At 42.1% G+C, this 19780-nt stretch overlaps 1 protein-coding gene across 2 annotated transcripts in view; it reads left to right on the forward strand.

Moving 5' to 3' along the window:
* Positions 1–19780, forward strand: part of SDK1 (sidekick cell adhesion molecule 1) — a 2171476-nt gene that overhangs the window by 1797708 nt on the left and 353988 nt on the right. For both annotated transcript variants that reach the window (XM_078665001.1, XM_078665002.1), the window contains exons 23-24: positions 723–832; positions 18413–18563. In XM_078665001.1, the coding sequence (XP_078521127.1) occupies positions 723–832; positions 18413–18563 (261 nt within the window). The remainder of the gene's footprint in view (positions 1–722; positions 833–18412; positions 18564–19780) is intronic.

Below are 19780 nucleotides of genomic sequence, written 5' to 3' on the forward strand. Positions count from 1 at the left end.
AAAGTAAGTATTGGTGAAGCCAACCTGCTTGGTTTGGCCAGTTTGTAGAGCTCTGCAAAAATAAGAGTGATAAGGACCCACCAAAGAGGACTGTATGGTTGCGATGATACAGACAGCATCCTATGAACAGGTAATGTATTGGATGCAAGACCAAGAACAAATATTCCAGCAGGTGTGGACCCCCTTTCTTCGGGATTCCTGAAATTCTAATTCTCTTTTCTTTCCCTCCCTATATATAGATTTTTCCCTTCTCTTTTTCCTTTTTTTTTTCCTCCTTTTTTCTTCTGTAATATATTACAGATGTATATTATTTGTCACATACTGATTTATATTTACTATATTGTTTTGTATCCTATGAAATTGCCTATCTTTGATCTCCAATAAAATAAATTATGACAAAAAAAAGAGTGATAAGGAACTGCTGTACCACATCACCAAAACCATTGAGTCCAGTTAGCGGCACAGTGTAGCCATCCACGAAATGATGTATTGATTCCCTCAGTGCTTGTAGTAGGTCACTAATGATGTATGCGGCCAGTTGCTTAAAAAGTAACATAGGACGTATTGAGGGTATTGGAAAGCTGTTTTTCTTTCTCTAATACAGTATGCCAGGTAACACATTTACTGATTTAAAAAGATTTTGAAATTAAATGATTCTGGCCAATGGCCATTCTGGCATTGCACTGCATGAATTTAACACGGCTGTTTGTTCCCCCGCTCAGGTTGGAGTGACTGGAGATGAAGAGGAGTGGATCAATCTCTATGAGGTGGAAAATGAATCTGATGCCCAGGTGCTGGAAATTCCTAATCTCACTCCGTACACTTATTACAGGTGAGAACACCTCAATTCCTAATCTCACTCTGCAAATTTATTACTGGTGTGAATGATAGAGATCGCAGGTCACCCGGCCAATAATTTCTCCATACACGTACCGGGCCCATATATTTTCAATTTATCATACACATTAATCGGGTGACCTAACACTCCACTACCAGTAACCCTGGTTCCTTCCTATTTATTTCTATTGTACCCGACTTACCAATCCACCGTTACGGGAACCTATGACCACAATGGATCAGGGAGCTAGCTGTAAAATAAAAGGCAGGCAAAATACAACACCGACTTTTATTTCTTCTGTATTCATCAAATAACCACAGACTACTGGGAAGTTTTAAAAGTTTATCTAGAATTCAGATTCAGAGATCATACAATTCACCACCAAGAGGCAGTCAATGATCAAAATAACGAACAGCACATAACCGTAGAGAAAGAGGCAACCATTTATGAGTCTATAGGAAAGTAATAACAAATGAAATATGCTAAACAGATTCGGGAATGGATCTCGAACTAGAATTTTACTGTTTGGGAAATACTTCAAAAGTAAAAGATTGGAAATCCTATACATCTATAGGAGGGGAAAAAAGTGGAACACGCTATAGTTCTAACATCATTACTTCAAATCAGATTGCAGGAGGAAATTTTAAACCACATCTGTAATTTATAAACAGTATGGAGAATTATACTAAAAGGTAGGGTAACATAGGAACATGCTATAGAGAATAAATGTACGGCCTTTCATATAGTAGATTGCGGAAAGCATGGAAAATGTACGTATGCAAAGGAATGTCTTTATTAAAGCAAAGACAGAAAAATAGAGAGTGCAGTATAGAGTTCTTAGCCCTACATAATTACCTAGAATGGTGTGCAGACCAACCCTGGCCACGGGTCAGTTAAGTACAGTAAATACCCCAAGGAAGGACTGTCATCAATGGGACAGCATGTGCAGAATGGACACCCCAGGACAGGACAGGAAAACCAGATTAGAATCAGGACAGGACCACCAAGGCACGACCAGCACCCGCAGTTTGGAAGCAGCGCCTGCGCTCCGCCCTCTCTGCAGCTATCAGTCAGAACCCCGATTGGGTTAGCGAACTCCCCAGCAAAGTGCTCTGCCAGCACTTAAGGTTTAGTAAAACCTTTAGAGTCTATGGTCAAATTCGGACAGAGTGCTCCGCAGCACTCTGTATTCAGTCACCTATTGAGTGCGTTGGGTCAGTGACAGGTCAGCTATTCAGACAAGTCGGACAATTTCTCTAGCTAAACCTAGGCTAGTTATACTGTTTTCGGGTCAGTGTACCACCCCCCAAATGTGGCAAGTGTCAGAATCCCCAATTTCGATTGGTCCCCAAGTAGGATAGGCTAACACACCAATCACAATTTACGTCTACAAGCCTAGTTTTACATATTCTGGAACCGCCTATTGATTTTGGGGTTCCCATGACCGATTCTACAGAATACAATAGAAAGAAATACATTTGTTTCTAATGTAACACATTTCAGCTTCTCCGGCTGGGTGAAGGTGCATCTTCCCAGGCACGTCTTGGCAGGGACCTTCAGTTGGCACCCTGTCAATGCCACCGGCAGAATACGGTCATGCGCAGAACGTCATCTCAATATGGAGTCTTGAGCCTTGCATCAGACCCTCAATACCGCGGTACATGGAAAGTAGCGAAAACAAATTAAAACATAGAAATAAATGAATTCACTGTATACTATGAGTAGCTACTTTATACTCATTAAATTGAAAAATATACTATGGCATTATAGTTAGTGCAACAGACAAGAACACGAAAGCATTTGCGCAAGCTTCACCACGTTAGGACACAGACAGCCATTTTAGAGGCAAGTACGCATGCGCACATTTTCCCACCAGAACTGCAACTACGTCACGTCACGTGAGTGTGACTAACGCATGCGCAGAAGCAACCCATCAAGCGGGGGCCATTTTAGGGACAAGGGTTATTTGTATTAGTAAACACATAGGCAAGCGTCACTACGATACACATACACCCAAAATAAAGGGAAATTAGTAAGACGTACAGGTTGAATTATAGGATTAAAATGTTATTCGAGGTTCTTGATGTCAAGCAAGTCGCGTAATATGCGAAATCTTGCTTCATCAATCCCCTCTTTGATGATATTTACAAACTAATGGAACCAGATGCCAACTTTTCTCACACTTTGTGCATTTCGATTTCTTCCAACATTCGATTTAATTTCTCTTTCACATCTTTATCAGGGTGAGAATTTGTCATCTTTTTGTAAATCTGATTATTTAAGTCTTCCAATTCAAGTTCATCCACACTCCGTTTCACACCTCTCTTATTCACAACGTATTTCTTTGTGTGTTTGCGGCATTTGCAACAGACAAATATGAGAAATATGACGAAACCTATCACTCCAATTGGCATCAGTACCTTAAACAATAAACCTTTACCTAAATTAGCAAACCAATGACCTACAGCGGAGAGACCATCAGTAAGTCTCTTCCAGGCACTATCAACCTCCAGTGGTTTGAGTTCTTTTTCCAAATTTGTAATGTTCTTCACATATTTTTTAATTTGTACACTTTTGTCCGGTATGTAAGTGCAACAATGTTGCGCTTTCAACATCCGGCAGACTCAGCCCTCTTTTGCTAATAAGGTGTCAAGCGCAAGTCTGTTCTGCAAAACCATTGATCTGATCCCAACCATTTCGGTATTGACCAACAGAAATCCATGAGCTGTGTCAGTAGACAACACATCCACTATTGTGGATAATTTGCAAATTCTGTGTGTGTTCAGAACCACTCCCACTCCAGGTATCAGTGCACTAAAAATACTACCCATTATTTCACCTACGCTTTCTCTTTTACTACGCACTAAGCCATTAGTGTTTTCATTGCTTCCAGCAATTTCCTTCACATGGTATATTTTCGGGAAGACAATGCCAAAATAGCAGCTTCCATACCAGTGATCCGGCAATTTGAAATAAGCCTTGTTTCCACATATATAATAAATTCCTGGAAACACAGGTTCTGACCCATTTTTGAAACCCCAACCTCCAATTACCTTGTAATTGTGCTCATATTGACTGGAACCAATGAAAATGTTATTATAATAACTAGTCTTCTCGCGGTGAAGACAGAGTTTCCCTTTTCTCTCGAAATCCAGCAACAAAGCAGGAACACTCCCACCATTTGAGGTGCTTTCCATGTTTTCAGCTCATTTAGGAGTTCTCTGTCTTTTATCATTTGCCTTTCTTTGGAAACTCTCCCTCCTTTTCTCTGCCATGTTTAGAAACATTTTTTCTTGTTCATGTAATGAACAGGTCAAGTTATCTCTGTGTGCTTCATTTAAGTCTATGGTACCTATAGTCAGAAAGTATTCTCCCATATAACGTGTAACGTCACTTTTAGTATGTACAGGATTCAGATTTCCACGTATGGGAAGTTCAGAAAATATCACGTCAGAGTTAGAGTAATAGTACTGTAACGGTCCTCTTTTGTAAAATAAGCTAGCTAAAATACTACAGGAAATTCCATAGGTCAAAGGTAGGTGATGATAAGTCACGCCTTCAGCTACAGAAGTGGGTAGCTTCATGCAGACATAGCAGTCTTCTATCTCCATCGTTTCTACATAATGCACTAACAGGTTTGCGAAGACATTTAAATGTGTCTGGTTCTTAACTCCGTGATAATGTAGTCCTTCCTCATCTGGTGCTTCTAAGTCTGTTTTTGTTTGTCTAAGTGCTTTTTCACGTCTTTCTACACTTCGTGTTGTCAGTTCTTCAGTGTCAGTGGTCACAGTCTGTGTAAGGTCAATATTAGTATTTTTGCTCACCATATAAGGAATGAAAACTGTTAATCCTATCCAAACTATTATCACTATAGCTATACTACATATACATACTTTGCAGCATGTTTTACAACAACTGCGTCTAGGCCTTCCATTCACATTTGAATCAGACATTTTCGTTCAGAAGAAGTTTTCAACCCCTCTTTGTAACTTTGCACAGGTAGCTTACACTGAGCAAATTCAGGTTGGTTCGTCTTCTTCGGCAGAATAATCAGCGTTCTGTTCTTCGTCACTTTCGTCAGTTATATCAAGATCCTCAAACTCCTCCAAGATCAAATATGTCCATTCAGGATCTTGATATTTCTCGTTCCGTCTTTTTATTCGGTCACTTCTTCTTTTGGAGCTTTCTCCCGCTTGTTCTGCTATACGGGAACTCTTTCGTCTTTCCTCAAGTTTTTCTTCTACTGTTTTTAGTCTCAGTCTCAGTCTCTTGATATATCTGGGTTCGATATTTTTCTTTTTCTTTAGTCTTTTAGCTGGCACTGTGTTTTGGCTTTCTTCTAATGTTCTTTTATTTTCATTTGCTTGTGGCACTTCTGATTCTTCCCTTCCTGTCTGACTAGTTCCAGGTCTTGTGTCTATTTCTTCTGCCTGGTCACTAAGCTGGCCTCGTTCAGGTGTATACTGGATTTGGCTTTTGGGCGTTTCTATTTCTGTGTCCTGAACACATTCTTCTAATTCTACCTGATCCTGTTCAAGCACTTCGATCCCTTGATTTTCTTCTGCTTGAACTTTTACACTAGTTCTGGTCTGTCCCTTTTCGACTTCAGGAGTTTGTGGAGGTGTGTCGATCACTTGCTCTGTCCCTGTCTGACCTTCTTCTTCCTCAGACTTGACGTGAATCTCAATAATCTGAGGATCTTCGCCTGTGCCTATCTCTTCCTCTCTATCCCACTCTCTATCTTCGTAGGTTTGACTTCCTGTTCTGATTGGGTCATTAGTCAGGTCGATTATGGGTATCCAATCATCTTGACTGGTGCTCGGTTGTTCGTCATCAGCTACTTCAGGACCAACGTCTGCAGACCCCTCAGCTGGACAACCTTCAGCGTCAGTTTTCTCGTCTGGATTCACCTTCTGTGTATGGCTGGCATGGATCCACTTTGGAACGCCGGCACACTTCACCGCTGTCGTGGTCATCAGTATCACTTGGCGTTGTTTTCCCCACTTCGGTGCAAGGCAATTTGTACGAGTATGCTTCTTTATTACGACCCAATCGCCTGGAACCAATTTATGGACTGGAGTCGTTGGGTTTGCGACGGCGTCTTCCCCAATCTGGCGAGAGATAGAACGCACTTGGTCACCCAGTTGCTTGCAGTACTCAAGTACTAAATCATCAGAAATGTTTAGCAGTTTATGTCCTGGTACCCATGCTTGTCTCATCACTCTTCCCATCAGGATCTCATGAGGGCTCAGGCCTGTTTTTCGGTCTGGAATACTTCTAAGTCCCATCAGAACAAGAGGCAAAGCATTTATCCAGTTCATGCCTGTAGATTCACACATCTTTCCTTGTCTCGATTTTATAGTGCCATTTATTTGCTCCACCACTCCAGAAGCCTCTGGACGATATGCACAGTGCAGCACCTGTGTGATTTTGAATGATTTACAGAGTTGATCGATTATCTCATTCTGAAAATGTCCGCCTCTATCTGATTCAATTGTGACTGGAACCCCAAACCTAGGTATTAATTCTCGTAGTAACAATTTTGCTACAGTTATGGCGTCAATCTTTTTCTAGCAGGGTAGGCTTCCACCCATTTTGAAAACAGGCAGACAATGACAAGGACATATCTCATTCCCTCACAGCGAGGCAGTGTGATAAAGTCAATCTGTATTCTTACAAAGGGACCTCCTGATTTTCCAATTTTTCCCAATTCGACTACTGTTCTTTTCCCAGCGTTAAACTGCTGACATGTTAAGCACCTCTGGCAGAGTGACTCTGCTACCTTCCTGAACTTCGGATTGTACCATGTTTGTTTGAAAACCAGAACCATGGCGTCCCTACCAGTGTGTGAATCTCCATGTATCAGTCTGGCCATAGAAGCAAGCAGATGTCTAGGCAACACAGGCATACCATTTGGGCCCACAATGACACCATCCTCACTTCTCGGTCGACAACCACGTTTCTTCCATTTTTCCTTCTCTTTTGAAGGCACAGCATGCTGCCAATCTCTCAACTCTTCCCAAGTGGGCACCTCCTCAAACACCATACGTTGGCAGCTGTTTCCAGGTCCTCCCAGTTTGACATTTACAGACATGCGATTCTTGGCACAATGTTGGGCCACTTCATCAGCAAATCTATTTCCCAAAGTTACATGGTCAATGCCAGATTTATGAGCAGCACATTTGACCACTGCCAATTCTTTTGGTAATTGGATTGCCTCCAGTAAATCTTGTACAACCTTTCCATTTCTGATGGGAGTACCTGAAGAAGTCAGAAACTCCCTCTGTAGCCACAATTGGCCGAAGTCATGCACAACCCCATAACAGTACTGACTGTCAGTATATACTGTTATTCTTTTGTTTTTTCCAATTTTGCAGGCTCTTATTAATGCAATCAATTCAGCTACTTGTGCAGACTTCACTCCAAATAAACAGGATGCTTCTTTAATGCCGTCTACAGAGACTACAGCATAAGCAGCACTTAGGCCTACAAGTTCGTGTCTCATACATGAGCCATCCACGAACAGCTCCTCATCTTCCACAGGCAAAGGCATTTCCTTAATATCTGGGCGGGGTTTAGTACTGAATTCTGTCAGGTCAATGCAGTCATGCTCGTCCTCTCCCTTGGCTTCTGCAAGTATTGAGTCAGGGAGCAGGGTAGCTGGATTCAGAATGTTGCACCGAGTAATGACTACATTCGCAGCACCCACGAGAATCCTCTCGTATTTAGTCAGCCGACTAGGGGTGAGATACTGAGTTTTAGTTCTGGTCAAAAAAATCACAACTGCATGGGGAACATACACAGTTACAGGATGTCCCATGACAATAGATTCACTCTGTTCTAGACTCGTGCAAGTGGCAGCTACTGCTTTCAAACATCCGGGTAATCCAGCAGCCACTGGGTCCAAAGTGGCAGAAAAATATGCCACTGGACGTCTAGTCAAACCATGCTCCTGAGTTAGGACCGACAGTGCACAATTATCTCGGGTGTCACAAAATAGTGCAAATTCCTTGGAATAGTCAGGCATCCCTAAAGCAGGGGCTGTACACAGACATTCTCGTAATTTAGTAAATGCTGTTAAGCCTTCATCATCCCATTCCACTGGGTCCTTTGCTCCTTTCTTTGTCATTTTTATCAAAGGCTTTGCCAGGACTGCAAATCCCACAATCCATTGCCTGCAGTAACCTACCACCCCAAGGAACATTCTGACTTCTTTCTGAGTACGGGGTAACTGCATGTTCCGAATTATTCTGACTCTCTCTGAGGTAACTTTTCTGACGCCTTTTTCTATCTGATGCCCCAGATATTTTACTGACTTTGTACAGAATTGCAATTTGTCAGGGGACACTTTATGTCCTTTTTCACCTAGGTGATTCAGTAAAGCAATGGTGTCAATAACACAATCTCTATGACTTTTAGATGCTACCAAGAGGTCGTCTATATATTGCACCAAAACAGATTTTCCAGGTAACACTAAAGATTCAAGGCATTTTTTTAGAATCTGATTAAAGATAGAGGGACTTTCCGTGTACCCTTGTGGGACACGATTCCAAACGAACACGTGACTGTCGAAAGCAAATGAGAAAATAAATTTGCTGTCTGGATGCAATGGGATCGAGAAGAATGCATGACATAGGTCTATCACGGTGAACCACTCAGCATCCCAGGGAATCTGATACAGGATCACTGCTGGGTTTGGAACAATAGGGCAACATGGAACAACGAATTTATTTAATTTTCTCAGGTCTTGCACTACCCTATACTTGCCACTAGGTTTATTGATTCCAATTATGGGTGAATTACATGGGCTACTCATCACTTCTTGTATGATGTTTGCTTCTAGCAATCTTTTTATTTCAATGGCAACTCCTGCTCTCACTTCGGCACTAATTTTGTATGGCTTGGTATTGGGATAAACTGCATTTTCTTTCATGGCTATTTTAATTGGGTCTACATTTGCCATTAATCCTACATCCTTTCCAGTAAAGTCCCATACTTCTGGTTTCACTGTCTTTTGGAGTTCTTCGGGTAAGTCTTGTATAGTCATTTGTTTAATTTCTGAGTCTGGTCTAATTAACATTAATTTGTATATGCCATCCTCGTCTGGGGTTTGAATTTCGACGCCCTTTGGTGTGCAAAAGATGGTGTAGTTCATTTTGCACAACAAATCACGTCCCAGTAAGTTTACTGGACTGGTATCACAAACTACAAATCTATGCATTTCTTTGAAATTCCCTATTGTGATCTCCATGGGCTCAGTAACTGGGGTACTAATCAATTGATTAGACACACCCACTACTTGGATTGCTTCTCCCGAGAGGGGTAGGTTTGGAGCGTCCGCTGTTCTCACAGTAGAACGGGTAGCACCAGTGTCCAATAGAAAGGTGACATCATTTCCATCAACCTTTCCTTCAATGTATGGCCCTGACTGGTCTACCGGCAAGGAGGCGCCAAGTACACACTCCTTGTCCTCCCCTCTCAGGCCCCGTCAGTATTGGTTGTCACAGAGAAAAGTATCATTCAACAGAAACTGCGAAGTTGCTGTATTTCTATTCTCATTGCCTCCCCAGATCTCTATGTCATCACCCTGTGGTGATTTTCCCTTATAATTTGGTTTTGGCGCTCGGGGCAATTGACTTGCCTTTACCTGATGCTGGGTCTTTCTTGGTTTTTCATTCTGCGTCTGTGGAGTTAAATCAGGGGTTTGGGTATTATCATGCTGTAAATATGGACACTCGTCTCTCCAGTGCCCAATTGCACTGGTGGCAGGGAAATTTCTTTTTAGCCTCTTCTCTGCTCATTTTTACTTTGGGCTTCCCTCCACCCCCAGAGCCTTGATTTTGGGAATTCTTATTCATTTTATTCAGTTGCTTTTCCTGTTGTTCTGCCAACTTTACCTGTGCCCACATGACCTTCTCTTTCAGAGCCTTTCGTTTGTCTGCCATCTCATCCTCGCAATACTTTGCATAGCGTAAAACCTCATCCATTTTCTTGGACTGCCAACAAATTTTATTGTCTTTAATCCACTGGCAAATTTCAGGTCTTAAACCGTTTACAAACCTGTAAATGAAGTGGGTCATATCCTTCATCTCGATGTTATCTATACCACTGTAAGTTTTGAACACCTGTAACAGTCTTTCATAAAAGGAGTGCACAGACTCATCCCTTTCCTGCGTGGTTCTATCTATTTTGGTCCAATCAGTTTCCTTTGCAGGCACCTTCTTCTTCAGGTGTAACATGACCTGATCATATTTTCTCATCACTTCATCAGAGGGAGCACCTGTAACAGGGTCCCTTGTATACTCTTTGTTGGGCCAATCAATGGCAACCTTGCATTCGGTCCATAAATCCACAGGAACCACAATGTCGAAAAACCCATCCAGGTCTTTCCACAAGCACTTTTGCACCTTTACAAACCTTTCCACCTGCCTGTACCAGTCCACAGGCTTTTCTCGTAATTTGGGAAAGTCATTGGTAAAGGACACAATATCCTGTCTAGACCATGGAACGTGCATGTATTTTCCACCTGGCACTTCACGCATAGGGTATAACTGCTCAGGTTTGTCAGCTTCCTTTAGAACGAACTCAGAAGACGTCTGTTTAGATCTAGCCTCATCTTTCTTCTTTGCCCACCTGGCTTTCCACTTTTCTACGTCTCCCCATTTTTGCAACACAGTCAATAATTCTTTGACCTGCGCCTTCTTCCCTGACACATTCATATTTTCCAGATCTTTGTCTGAAAAATCAGCTCAATAGGGTTTCTGCAGTGGCTTTGATTTTGAAATATCTATTCCCATACTAGCTGCAGTGTCTGTTAATTTCTCATGGAGCACTCTAGTATTCCGGGTAAAACTCTTGCCGATAAACAGCAACTCTTCTTCAGAATAGGTATTTAATCTGTCTAAACCTACATTTCCTGCCATTAGTTCTTCCATTTCTACTCTCAGCTTGAAGATATCTAAAGGTTTCGACTGAGGAGTTTGTTTTTCTAATTCTCTACTCCATCTTTCAATCTCTTCAGGAGTCACCAACGTGACACTCTTGGTACCCGAAGTCGATTCCATTTGAATCTCCCTCATATTGAAAGGATTATGTCTTTTCTGTAACCTTTTTCCTGCACCCCTAATGGGCAAATCCATTAACGAGACCTCAGACTCACATTCACTGGTCTGGTCATCCACAATTAAGGGTTCTGGTCTTGGCTGTGCTATAACTGGAGTAATAACTGGAGTCTTTGGACTTCCCTGTCTATCCCCATACAGCGGAACCACGGGTCCAATAGTTACCGGGATTGTCAAGGCCTCAGGACTTGTATTTAACTGGGAGATTTTCTGAATTATTTCGGCTCTCTGTTTAGCTAGAGCCTCTCGTTCCCTGTCCTCCAATATCCTGTCTAATGAATTGTCATGTAATACCTGCGGGGTCAAAGTTGGGGCATAACTCGGGGCAGTGGGATGTGTCTCACTTGGTCCCTCACCATAATTAGGTTTTGGGAACAAACTTCCTGTGCCTAGGGATCTTGGTTCTTCCTCAAACGGGGGTCTTGAGAACTGAATTCCTGAAGTTGAGGGCCTTGCCTCACCTTCGTAAGGAGGTCTAGAGCAGAAGTCTCTTTCTCTCGAGTATCTTGACTCCCCACTGAATAGTGTTCTTTGACAGATTTCTCTAGTACCTAGGGGTCCTAAACCCTCATTATACGGAGGTATTTGACAACCCTCTCCTACACTTACTGATCTGGCCTCCTCCCGGGGAGGAGGTCTCCGAGAATTATCCCCTTCACTAGAGGGTCTGTGTCCTTCATTATAAGGAGGCGGACTTCTCATAAACATGTCATCTAATAATTCATCATCCGACTCCCCAATGGGTACCCAATGTTTGCATTTTTCTGTTTTCTTCTCCCCCACAGGAGGACCACCCATTGGCATCATTGGAAACAGTCCTTCTACAATCATATTCTGTCTCCACTGTTTCATCTTTTTATCTCGGGTCTCTTGCTTTAATTTTGGATAAAATTTAGTTAACCCTTTATCCATTTGGGGCTTGTCTCTCTCAAAAGCCTCGATCTCCCATTCCTCTAAAGCTTCGTACTGCGTTAATCTAGGTCTGGGATGTAAATCATTCATTTGTGTTCTCAAATTAAATAGAATCCTGCCATTGAATGTACCCTCTAACGGGAAAGCCAATATTCCGTCATCCTTGGTATATTTCGCCCAGTTTTCCAGCCATACACACGAATGGTACCCTTTATCCAACATCATGAACGATGCAGGAGTATTAGGTGGCGGAATGACAACCCCTTCTCTGGTTCTAATCGGTTTGTCCTTTTTGAAATAATTCTTTACTTTGGTTACAAGAGACAATTTTCTCTTATTTCCGTACATAATGCTAGTGTTATGCCCTTTCCACTGATCGTTTTCAAACCCTAAATGTCGTGGATCAGGTCTAGTATGCGGTCTATACGTGTGCCACATACGATTTCTGCGAGTGACTTTGTTTACAAATTACTCCCAATCCAAATGCGTCTTTTATTTTCGTGCAACCAATCAAATGCACGGATTCAAATAATCTCGACTAATGGGTGCGCGGCCTTTCGCGAGACAGGTTCTCACGCTTCGGCACTCACCCCTCCTTTACAATTCCAGCTCCGCTACACAGTCCGAGTCTACCAATCCCAGCGCGGCACAAAGTGACGTCAGAGCAGCTCCGCAACTGACTCCCTCCCTCGCAAGGTAACGGAAACTTAATTTCTCTCTAAAAGTGCAAGTGCTTTGTTATTTTACAAACGAATACACATTCGCCACTGTACTCAAGTGTCTAGACAGTAAAGATTTGTTTCACTGCAAGTAAACTACTTCCATTTACTTTTCACACACTACGGATAGATCTCTTCTGCCTACCCTTCACTCCAGCACTAGGGAACCTGCTACTTCTTTGACCCATCCACTTCTTTTCGGGATATATACAGAGCCTAAAGTTTCACTAGCGAACCCTTTTGCTATCACCCAAGCTCCGATGAACCTGCTACTCCCTCCGATGTGACCCTTACTAGGTTATATCACGATAGAAGTTTCACCAGCGAACTCGTTGCTATCATTTATTCAAGCATACATTCAGGAAAAAAAAAAACTAATTAGTGCTTCCAGTTCTGCCTAACCTGCACTAACCTTCCTTACGCCAGTGACCTCAAAGCGAAGTGGATTCTCTTCACCACTCGCTTATTCAATTCCCCGGGGATTCCCAACAAACATAAAACACTTTACTAACGAGTGGGTTAATACATATATCAGTATAATAATAAGAAAAACAATTTAAAACATTTCATAATTTTTCAAAGCAAACATTTCACGTGATTGATCAAGTCACAAAAATTGTTTACCCTTGTAGCAGCAATAAAATGTTAGCAGCATCCAATCTATCTAGCTTAACTAGTCCTACCTAACTTTAACTAGTCTCTAACCATAGCTCTGCTACCAGAAAATTACTGATAGAGATCGCAGGTCACCCGGCCAATAATTTCTCCATACACGTACCAGGCCCATATATTTTCAATTTATCATACACATTAATCGGGTGACCTAACACTCCACTACCAGTAACCCTGGTTCCTTCATATTTATTTCAATTGTACCCGACTTACCAATCCACCGTTACGGGTACCTATGACCACAACGGATCAGGGAGCTAGCTGTAAAAGAAAAGGCAGGCAAAATACAACACCGACTTTTATTTCTTCTGTATTCATCAAATAACCACAGACTACTGGGAAGTTTTAAAAGTGTATCTAGAATTCAGATTCAGAGATCATACAATTCACCACCAAGAGGCAGTCAATGATCAAAATAACGAACAGCACATAACCGTAGAGAAAGAAAACTAAGGCAACCATTTATGAGTCTATAGGAAAGTAATAACAAATGAAATATGCTAAACAGATTCGGGAATGGATCTCGAACTAGAATTTTACTGTTTGGGAAATACTTCAAAAGTAAAAGATTGGAAATCCTATACATCTATAGGAGGGGAAAAAAGTGGAACACGCTATAGTTCTAACATCATTACTTCAAATCAGATTGCAGGAGAAAATTATAAACCACATCTGTAATTTATAAACAGTATGGAGAATTATACTAAAAGGTAGGGTAACATAGGAACATGCTATAGAGAATAAATGTACGGCCTTTCATATAGTAGATTGCGGAAAGCATGGAAAATTTACTTATGCAAAGGAATGTCTTTCTTAAAGCAAAGACAGAAAATAGAGAGTGGAGTATAGAGTTCTTAGCCCTATATAATTACCTAGAATGGTGTGCAGGCCAACCCTGGCCACGGGTCAGTTAAGGACAGGAAATACCCCAAGGAAGGACAGTCATCAATGGGACAGCATGTGCAGAATGGACACCCCAGGACAGGACAGGAAAACCAGATTAGGATCAGGACAGGACCACCAAGGCACGACCAGCATCCGCAGTTTGGAAGCAACGCCTGCGCTCCGCCCTCTCTGCAGCTATCAGTCAGAACCCCGATTGGGTTCGCGAACTCCCCAGCAAAGTGCTCCGCCAGCACTTAAGGTTTAGTAAAACCTTTAGAGTCTATGGTCAAATTCGGACAGAGTGCTCCGCAGCGCTCTGTATTCAGTCACCTATTGAGTGCGTTGGGTCAGTGACAGGTCAGCTATTCAGACAAGTCGGACAATTTCTCTAGCTAAACCTAGGCTAGTTATACTGTTTTCGGGTCAGTGTACCACCCCCCAAATGTTGCAAGTGTCAGAATCCCCAATTTCGATTGGTCCCCAAGTAGGATAGGCTAACACACCAATCACAATTTACGTCTACAAGCCTAGTTTTACATATTCTGGAACCGCCTATTGATTTGGGGGTTCCCATGACCGATTCTACAGAATACAACAGAAAGAAATACATTTGTTTCTAATGTAACACATTTCAGCTTCTCCGGCTGGGTGAAGGTGCATCTTCCCAGGCACGTCTTGGCTGGGACCTTCAGTTGGCACCCTGTCAATGCCACCGGCAGAATACGGTCATGCGCAGAACGTCATCTCAATATGGAGTCTTGAGCCTTGCATCAGACCCTCAATACCGCGGTACATGGAAAGTAAGCGAAAACAAATTAAAACATAGAAATAAATGAATTCACTGTATACTATGAGTAGCTACTTTATACTCCTTAAATTGAAAAATATACTATGGCATTATAGTTAGTGCAACAGACAAGAACACGAAAGCATTTGCGCAAGCTTCACCTCGTTAGGACACAGACAGCCATTTTAGAGGCAAGTACGCATGCGCACATTTTCCCACCAGAACTGCAACTACGTCACGTCACGTGAGTGTGACTAACGCATGCGCAGAAGCAACCCATCAAGCGGCGGCCATTTTAGGGACAAGGGTTATTTGTATTAGTAAACACATAGGCAAGCGTCACTACGATACACATACACCCAAAATAAAGGGAAATTAGTAAAATGTACAGGTTGAATTATAGGATTAAAATGTTATTCGAGGTTCTTGATGTCAAGCAAGTCGCGTAATATGCGAAATCTTGCTTCATCATGAACACCTCAATTCCTAATCTTACTCCCTACATTTAATACAGGTGAGAACACCATAATTCCTAATCTTACTCTATACACGTGTTACAAGTCAGAACACCTCAATTCCTACTCTCACTCCGTTCCATTATTACAGGTCAGAACACCTCAATTCCTAATCTCACTCTTCCTAAACGTGCTCCATACACTTATTACAGGTGAGGACACCACAGTTCCTAATCTCACTCCATACACTCATTACAAGTGAGAACGCCTCAATTTCTAATCATACGCCTTACACTTATTACAGGTGAGAACACATTAATTCCTAATCTTACTCAGTATACTTGTTACAGATGAGAACATCTCAAGTCCTAATCTCAGTCCATGCGCTTATTGCAGGTGAGAACACCACAATTACTTATTGCATGTGAGAACACCTCAGTTCCTAATCTCATTCCATATACTTGTTACAGATGAGAACATCTCAATTCCTAATCTCAGTCCATACACTAATTACAGGTGAGAACACCACAATTACTTATTGCAGGTGAGAACACCTCAATTCCTAATGTTACTTCATACATTTATTACAGATGAGAACACCTCAATTCCAGCCGCGCCCCATGCAGGTAAGGGTGGTGGGGCCAGGTGAGGGGGTATTTGGACGGACGATGACGAGGGAAAATTAAGTAAATAAATAATCTTCCTACGTCATTGTCTGTCGAAATACCCCCCCACCCTTCCCCAGCACCCCACCACTCTTACCTGCATGGGACGCAGCTGCTCAATTCCGAATCTCACTCCGTACACCTATTGCAGGTGAGAACACCTCACCTTCTTTCATCTCATTTTGCGCTCCCCAGATCTGTGAAGGTAGTGAGGGGTTATGACGATAGACACAATTGTAGAGCGGATGTGATTGACTCCATGATTTCACATGCAAATCCTTGCATTTTGACAGGAAGTCTTGGGAATTCACACAGAGTGCTCTGTCGTTTTCACTGCAATCAAACCGGTCTGGTTCCAGAATATCGTGGTCAAAATATAGTCGGACATCAATATATTTTTAAATACTGTTTAAAGTTTCGGCCCACTGGAGGTAATAGCGGAAACTCTGCACCAAATGATTTGAGATTTTTGTAAGACTTTTTAGGACATATTCCAGACAATATTTCTGACAATATTCTGAGATATAGCAGTCATTCCAATCATCTACAATATGGTGGGACAGATTAAGTAGAAGTGGTCAGATGCCTCGTGATTTTTGTCAAAATCTGTTTGTTGACTCTTCATGGGGTAGCTACAAGCATTCTACAAGACATTGAAAAAAACAAAGAAACATAAAATATAATGCCAGAAATAGCGATCAAATTATCCAGGCTACTAATATACTGCTTTTATAAACTGTGCATGTCTATTCAGAAGTGGTCAACAGGGCATTGGCAATCTCAAGTGTGGAAAAATGTGAGAGGACATCTGTAAGGTGGCCATCACAGGCGCTTTTTCAGTGCTTAGAGCACAGCCACCCCACAAACTCTGATATATCTGAGTTCAGGCAAGGTTTGTAATACTAAAGGCATTTCTTCAGCTACATTGGTAGTGAAAGCACCTCAAGGAACATGTTCAAGATGTTACATATTCATAAACCTTAATGACCCACTGAGGGAGCTGATCAAAAGCTTCTTGTTTTGGCTTCTCTTCAGAGAACTGAAAGGTCTCCATTTCCTGGAGTACTTCCTCCACCGTATTCACTGCAGCCTCTGTCCTTAGAAAGCAACTTTTGAGCTTTTAGTCTACAGACCAGCGACTGCTTTCTACATAGACTAGCTTCCGCGCCCTGTGGCATAGTCAGAGAAATGACATCACTGTCCTATGTGTATGTTTGGGTTTCAGAATCCAAAGCTAAAGATATGTTCCACCTCTAAGTATCCATGTGATAAATTCCAGTCTCTATATATTCTGTCTAAAGGATGAGCTGAAACTCTGCTACGTCTTTCATTAAGTACAACTTAACATAGTCCTTATTCCCCTCCTTCCAATGAAAGAAGAAAATCTGTTGTGTGGTAAGTCCTTTTGCTTTTTTGCACCTGAACTCTGGAATTATCTACTGTTGTCAACACAGGATCCATGGCCTTCAGGAGGGCCCAAACAAACCTCCTTTCTCTTAATATTGGTTTTGAAGCAGTGGGTATTTTGTTTTAAGTGTCTCAGTGCCTTGATTCCTCTCAGTGTACGAACTCTATAAATAAATAAATAAATAAATAAATATGAGGAGCACAGCTTGATTTGTTGTGTAATTTGAAGTTCAACAATTTATCAGTTATCCTGCCATATTCTGAAAAGTTATCCTCTCTCTATGTTCATTATCTATGCCTTTCTCTCTTGAATGCAACAAGCGGAAATGTACAGTTTCTAATATATTAGCTGTCGAGCCTTCAAAATGTCCTTGTGGGTGAAATGCTTGTCAACTGTTTGTTCTATCCAAAACAGAGGCGTTTTAAGCCATGGGTAAAGTGGGCTGTGTCCCAGGACCCCCACCTTTCTAGGGGCTCCATCATTAAGCTTTCAGGACAGTTCCAGGCAGTGGCATAACACGGAAATGAAGGGGTTCCCTGCACAATATGGAAAGGGGCTCCAGGTATCCAATATCTCATAAATATTCAAAGGCTTTGCACTGAATGGAAACCCCCTGAATGACTGGGGTCTCTTTAAAGGTTTGGGAGCCAGCGAAGTGGGTTGCGATGGGGTTCAGCGAAGAGGGTTGTGATGGGGGCCAGCGAATAGGGTTATGAATGATCAGATCATAGTTGCTGAGGGTATGAATGAGCTAAAAATTAATAATAAATTCAGAGTTTATCCGAGCAGGGAACCCCAAATTATGTTTGGCCCGGGCCCCCAAAATTCTTAAGATTTCCCTGATCCAAAATATAAATTTCAAGGACATAGCTGAAGAGAATTGGTTGATATGGTCTCTCCGGCTTAGAGCGTTACATTCTAATTTGCTATTGTGCTGGGTCTTGCTTCAGGTTCCGTATGCGACAGGTGAATATAGTTGGTGCAGGACCTCTCAGTCAACCATCTCGCGTGATCCAGACCCTTCAGGCGCCCCCAGATGTGGCACCAGGAAGCCTGACCCTGCGCACTGCTAGTGAGACCAGCCTGTGGATCCGTTGGGTGGTAAGTGGACGCAATCTGAAAAGTCCTTGCACAGTTCACCGACTGATTATTCATAACTATATATGTTTCATGGATGGAACGGTTGTTTTGAAGAATGCAAACATATATGTTTCGACGTAAAATGATTTGTCCTAAAATGAATAGCGTAAACATATCGTAGGGTTCTCAGTTGCTCTGCTAATTGAGTCTGAAGTCAGTCAGCTGGAAATCAACAGCTGGTGCGGTCACAGAGTACTTCTGAATATTTCGTGGCAGGTCTGGGCGTTTATAGGGTAGCAGGTTTGTTATGAACTAAATATCTCAGCCTGCCCACAGACATGATAGATGGGTTCTTTGGCTGGCATCTTCAATTTGAAAGAGTACCAAATACGTTTCACACTTCACAGCATCATCTATCCACCAAGTGTGAAGTTAAAAGTAACAGAGATGGAAAATGTTGCCTTAGTTGTTTACATTTTATTTTGTACTTACTGAGCTTTCTCAAAAATGCACTTGCTATAGCTAACAGCCTCGCCTTTGACAGTTCTCATCAGTCAAAGAATAGGCTGTTAACTGCAGTAAATTGGATTTATGCTAGAGAAGGGCCAGCCAAGACTGGCTCGGCCTAGCTTGGGCTGAGTCTGACTCCCTGGCTCAGCTATTGGCCCCACGGGACTGGCAAATCAAAACAGAGTCATGCCAGGTACTGACAGTTTCCTTCCCTAAAACTGTTTTGGAATAACAAAAAGTGCTAACTGTTATTCAACGTCATGTCACTCAATGCAGAGTTTAAAACTTGAGATTCTAAATTGAAACTCAGACTGAAGAAACATTTTTTTTAGTTTGGGTTTCCACTTATTTTTACATTATTTTTGTTTCATGTTTTGACATGGCATAGGTCTATTGCTGAACTGTCTACCCCTGCACCAACTGTATATGTTATGTTATATTGATTTGTGTAACACACTTATCACCCGAGAGGGTATCCAGGCGCTTGGGCAGGTGTGTGGTCCCCAACGTGCTTCCACGAAGAACCAGGTCTTCAGCTTTATGCGGATCTCCAGAAGTGAGGAGGAGGCTCTGACGTGTCATGTATTGGGTGTGATGTAGGAGAATGAGTGACCTCCAGTTTTGCTTTTATGGATGTGGGGCACGTGTGAGAGTGAGGCAGAGCTTAGGTGTCTGGTGGGACAACCCACACAGGGAAAGGGCGGGTGTGGGATTCACTTGCTGAGTAA

This window comes from Lissotriton helveticus, chromosome 10 (assembly GCF_964261635.1).
Source record: "Lissotriton helveticus chromosome 10, aLisHel1.1, whole genome shotgun sequence".
NCBI classification, from domain to species: Eukaryota; Metazoa; Chordata; class Amphibia; order Caudata; family Salamandridae; genus Lissotriton; species Lissotriton helveticus.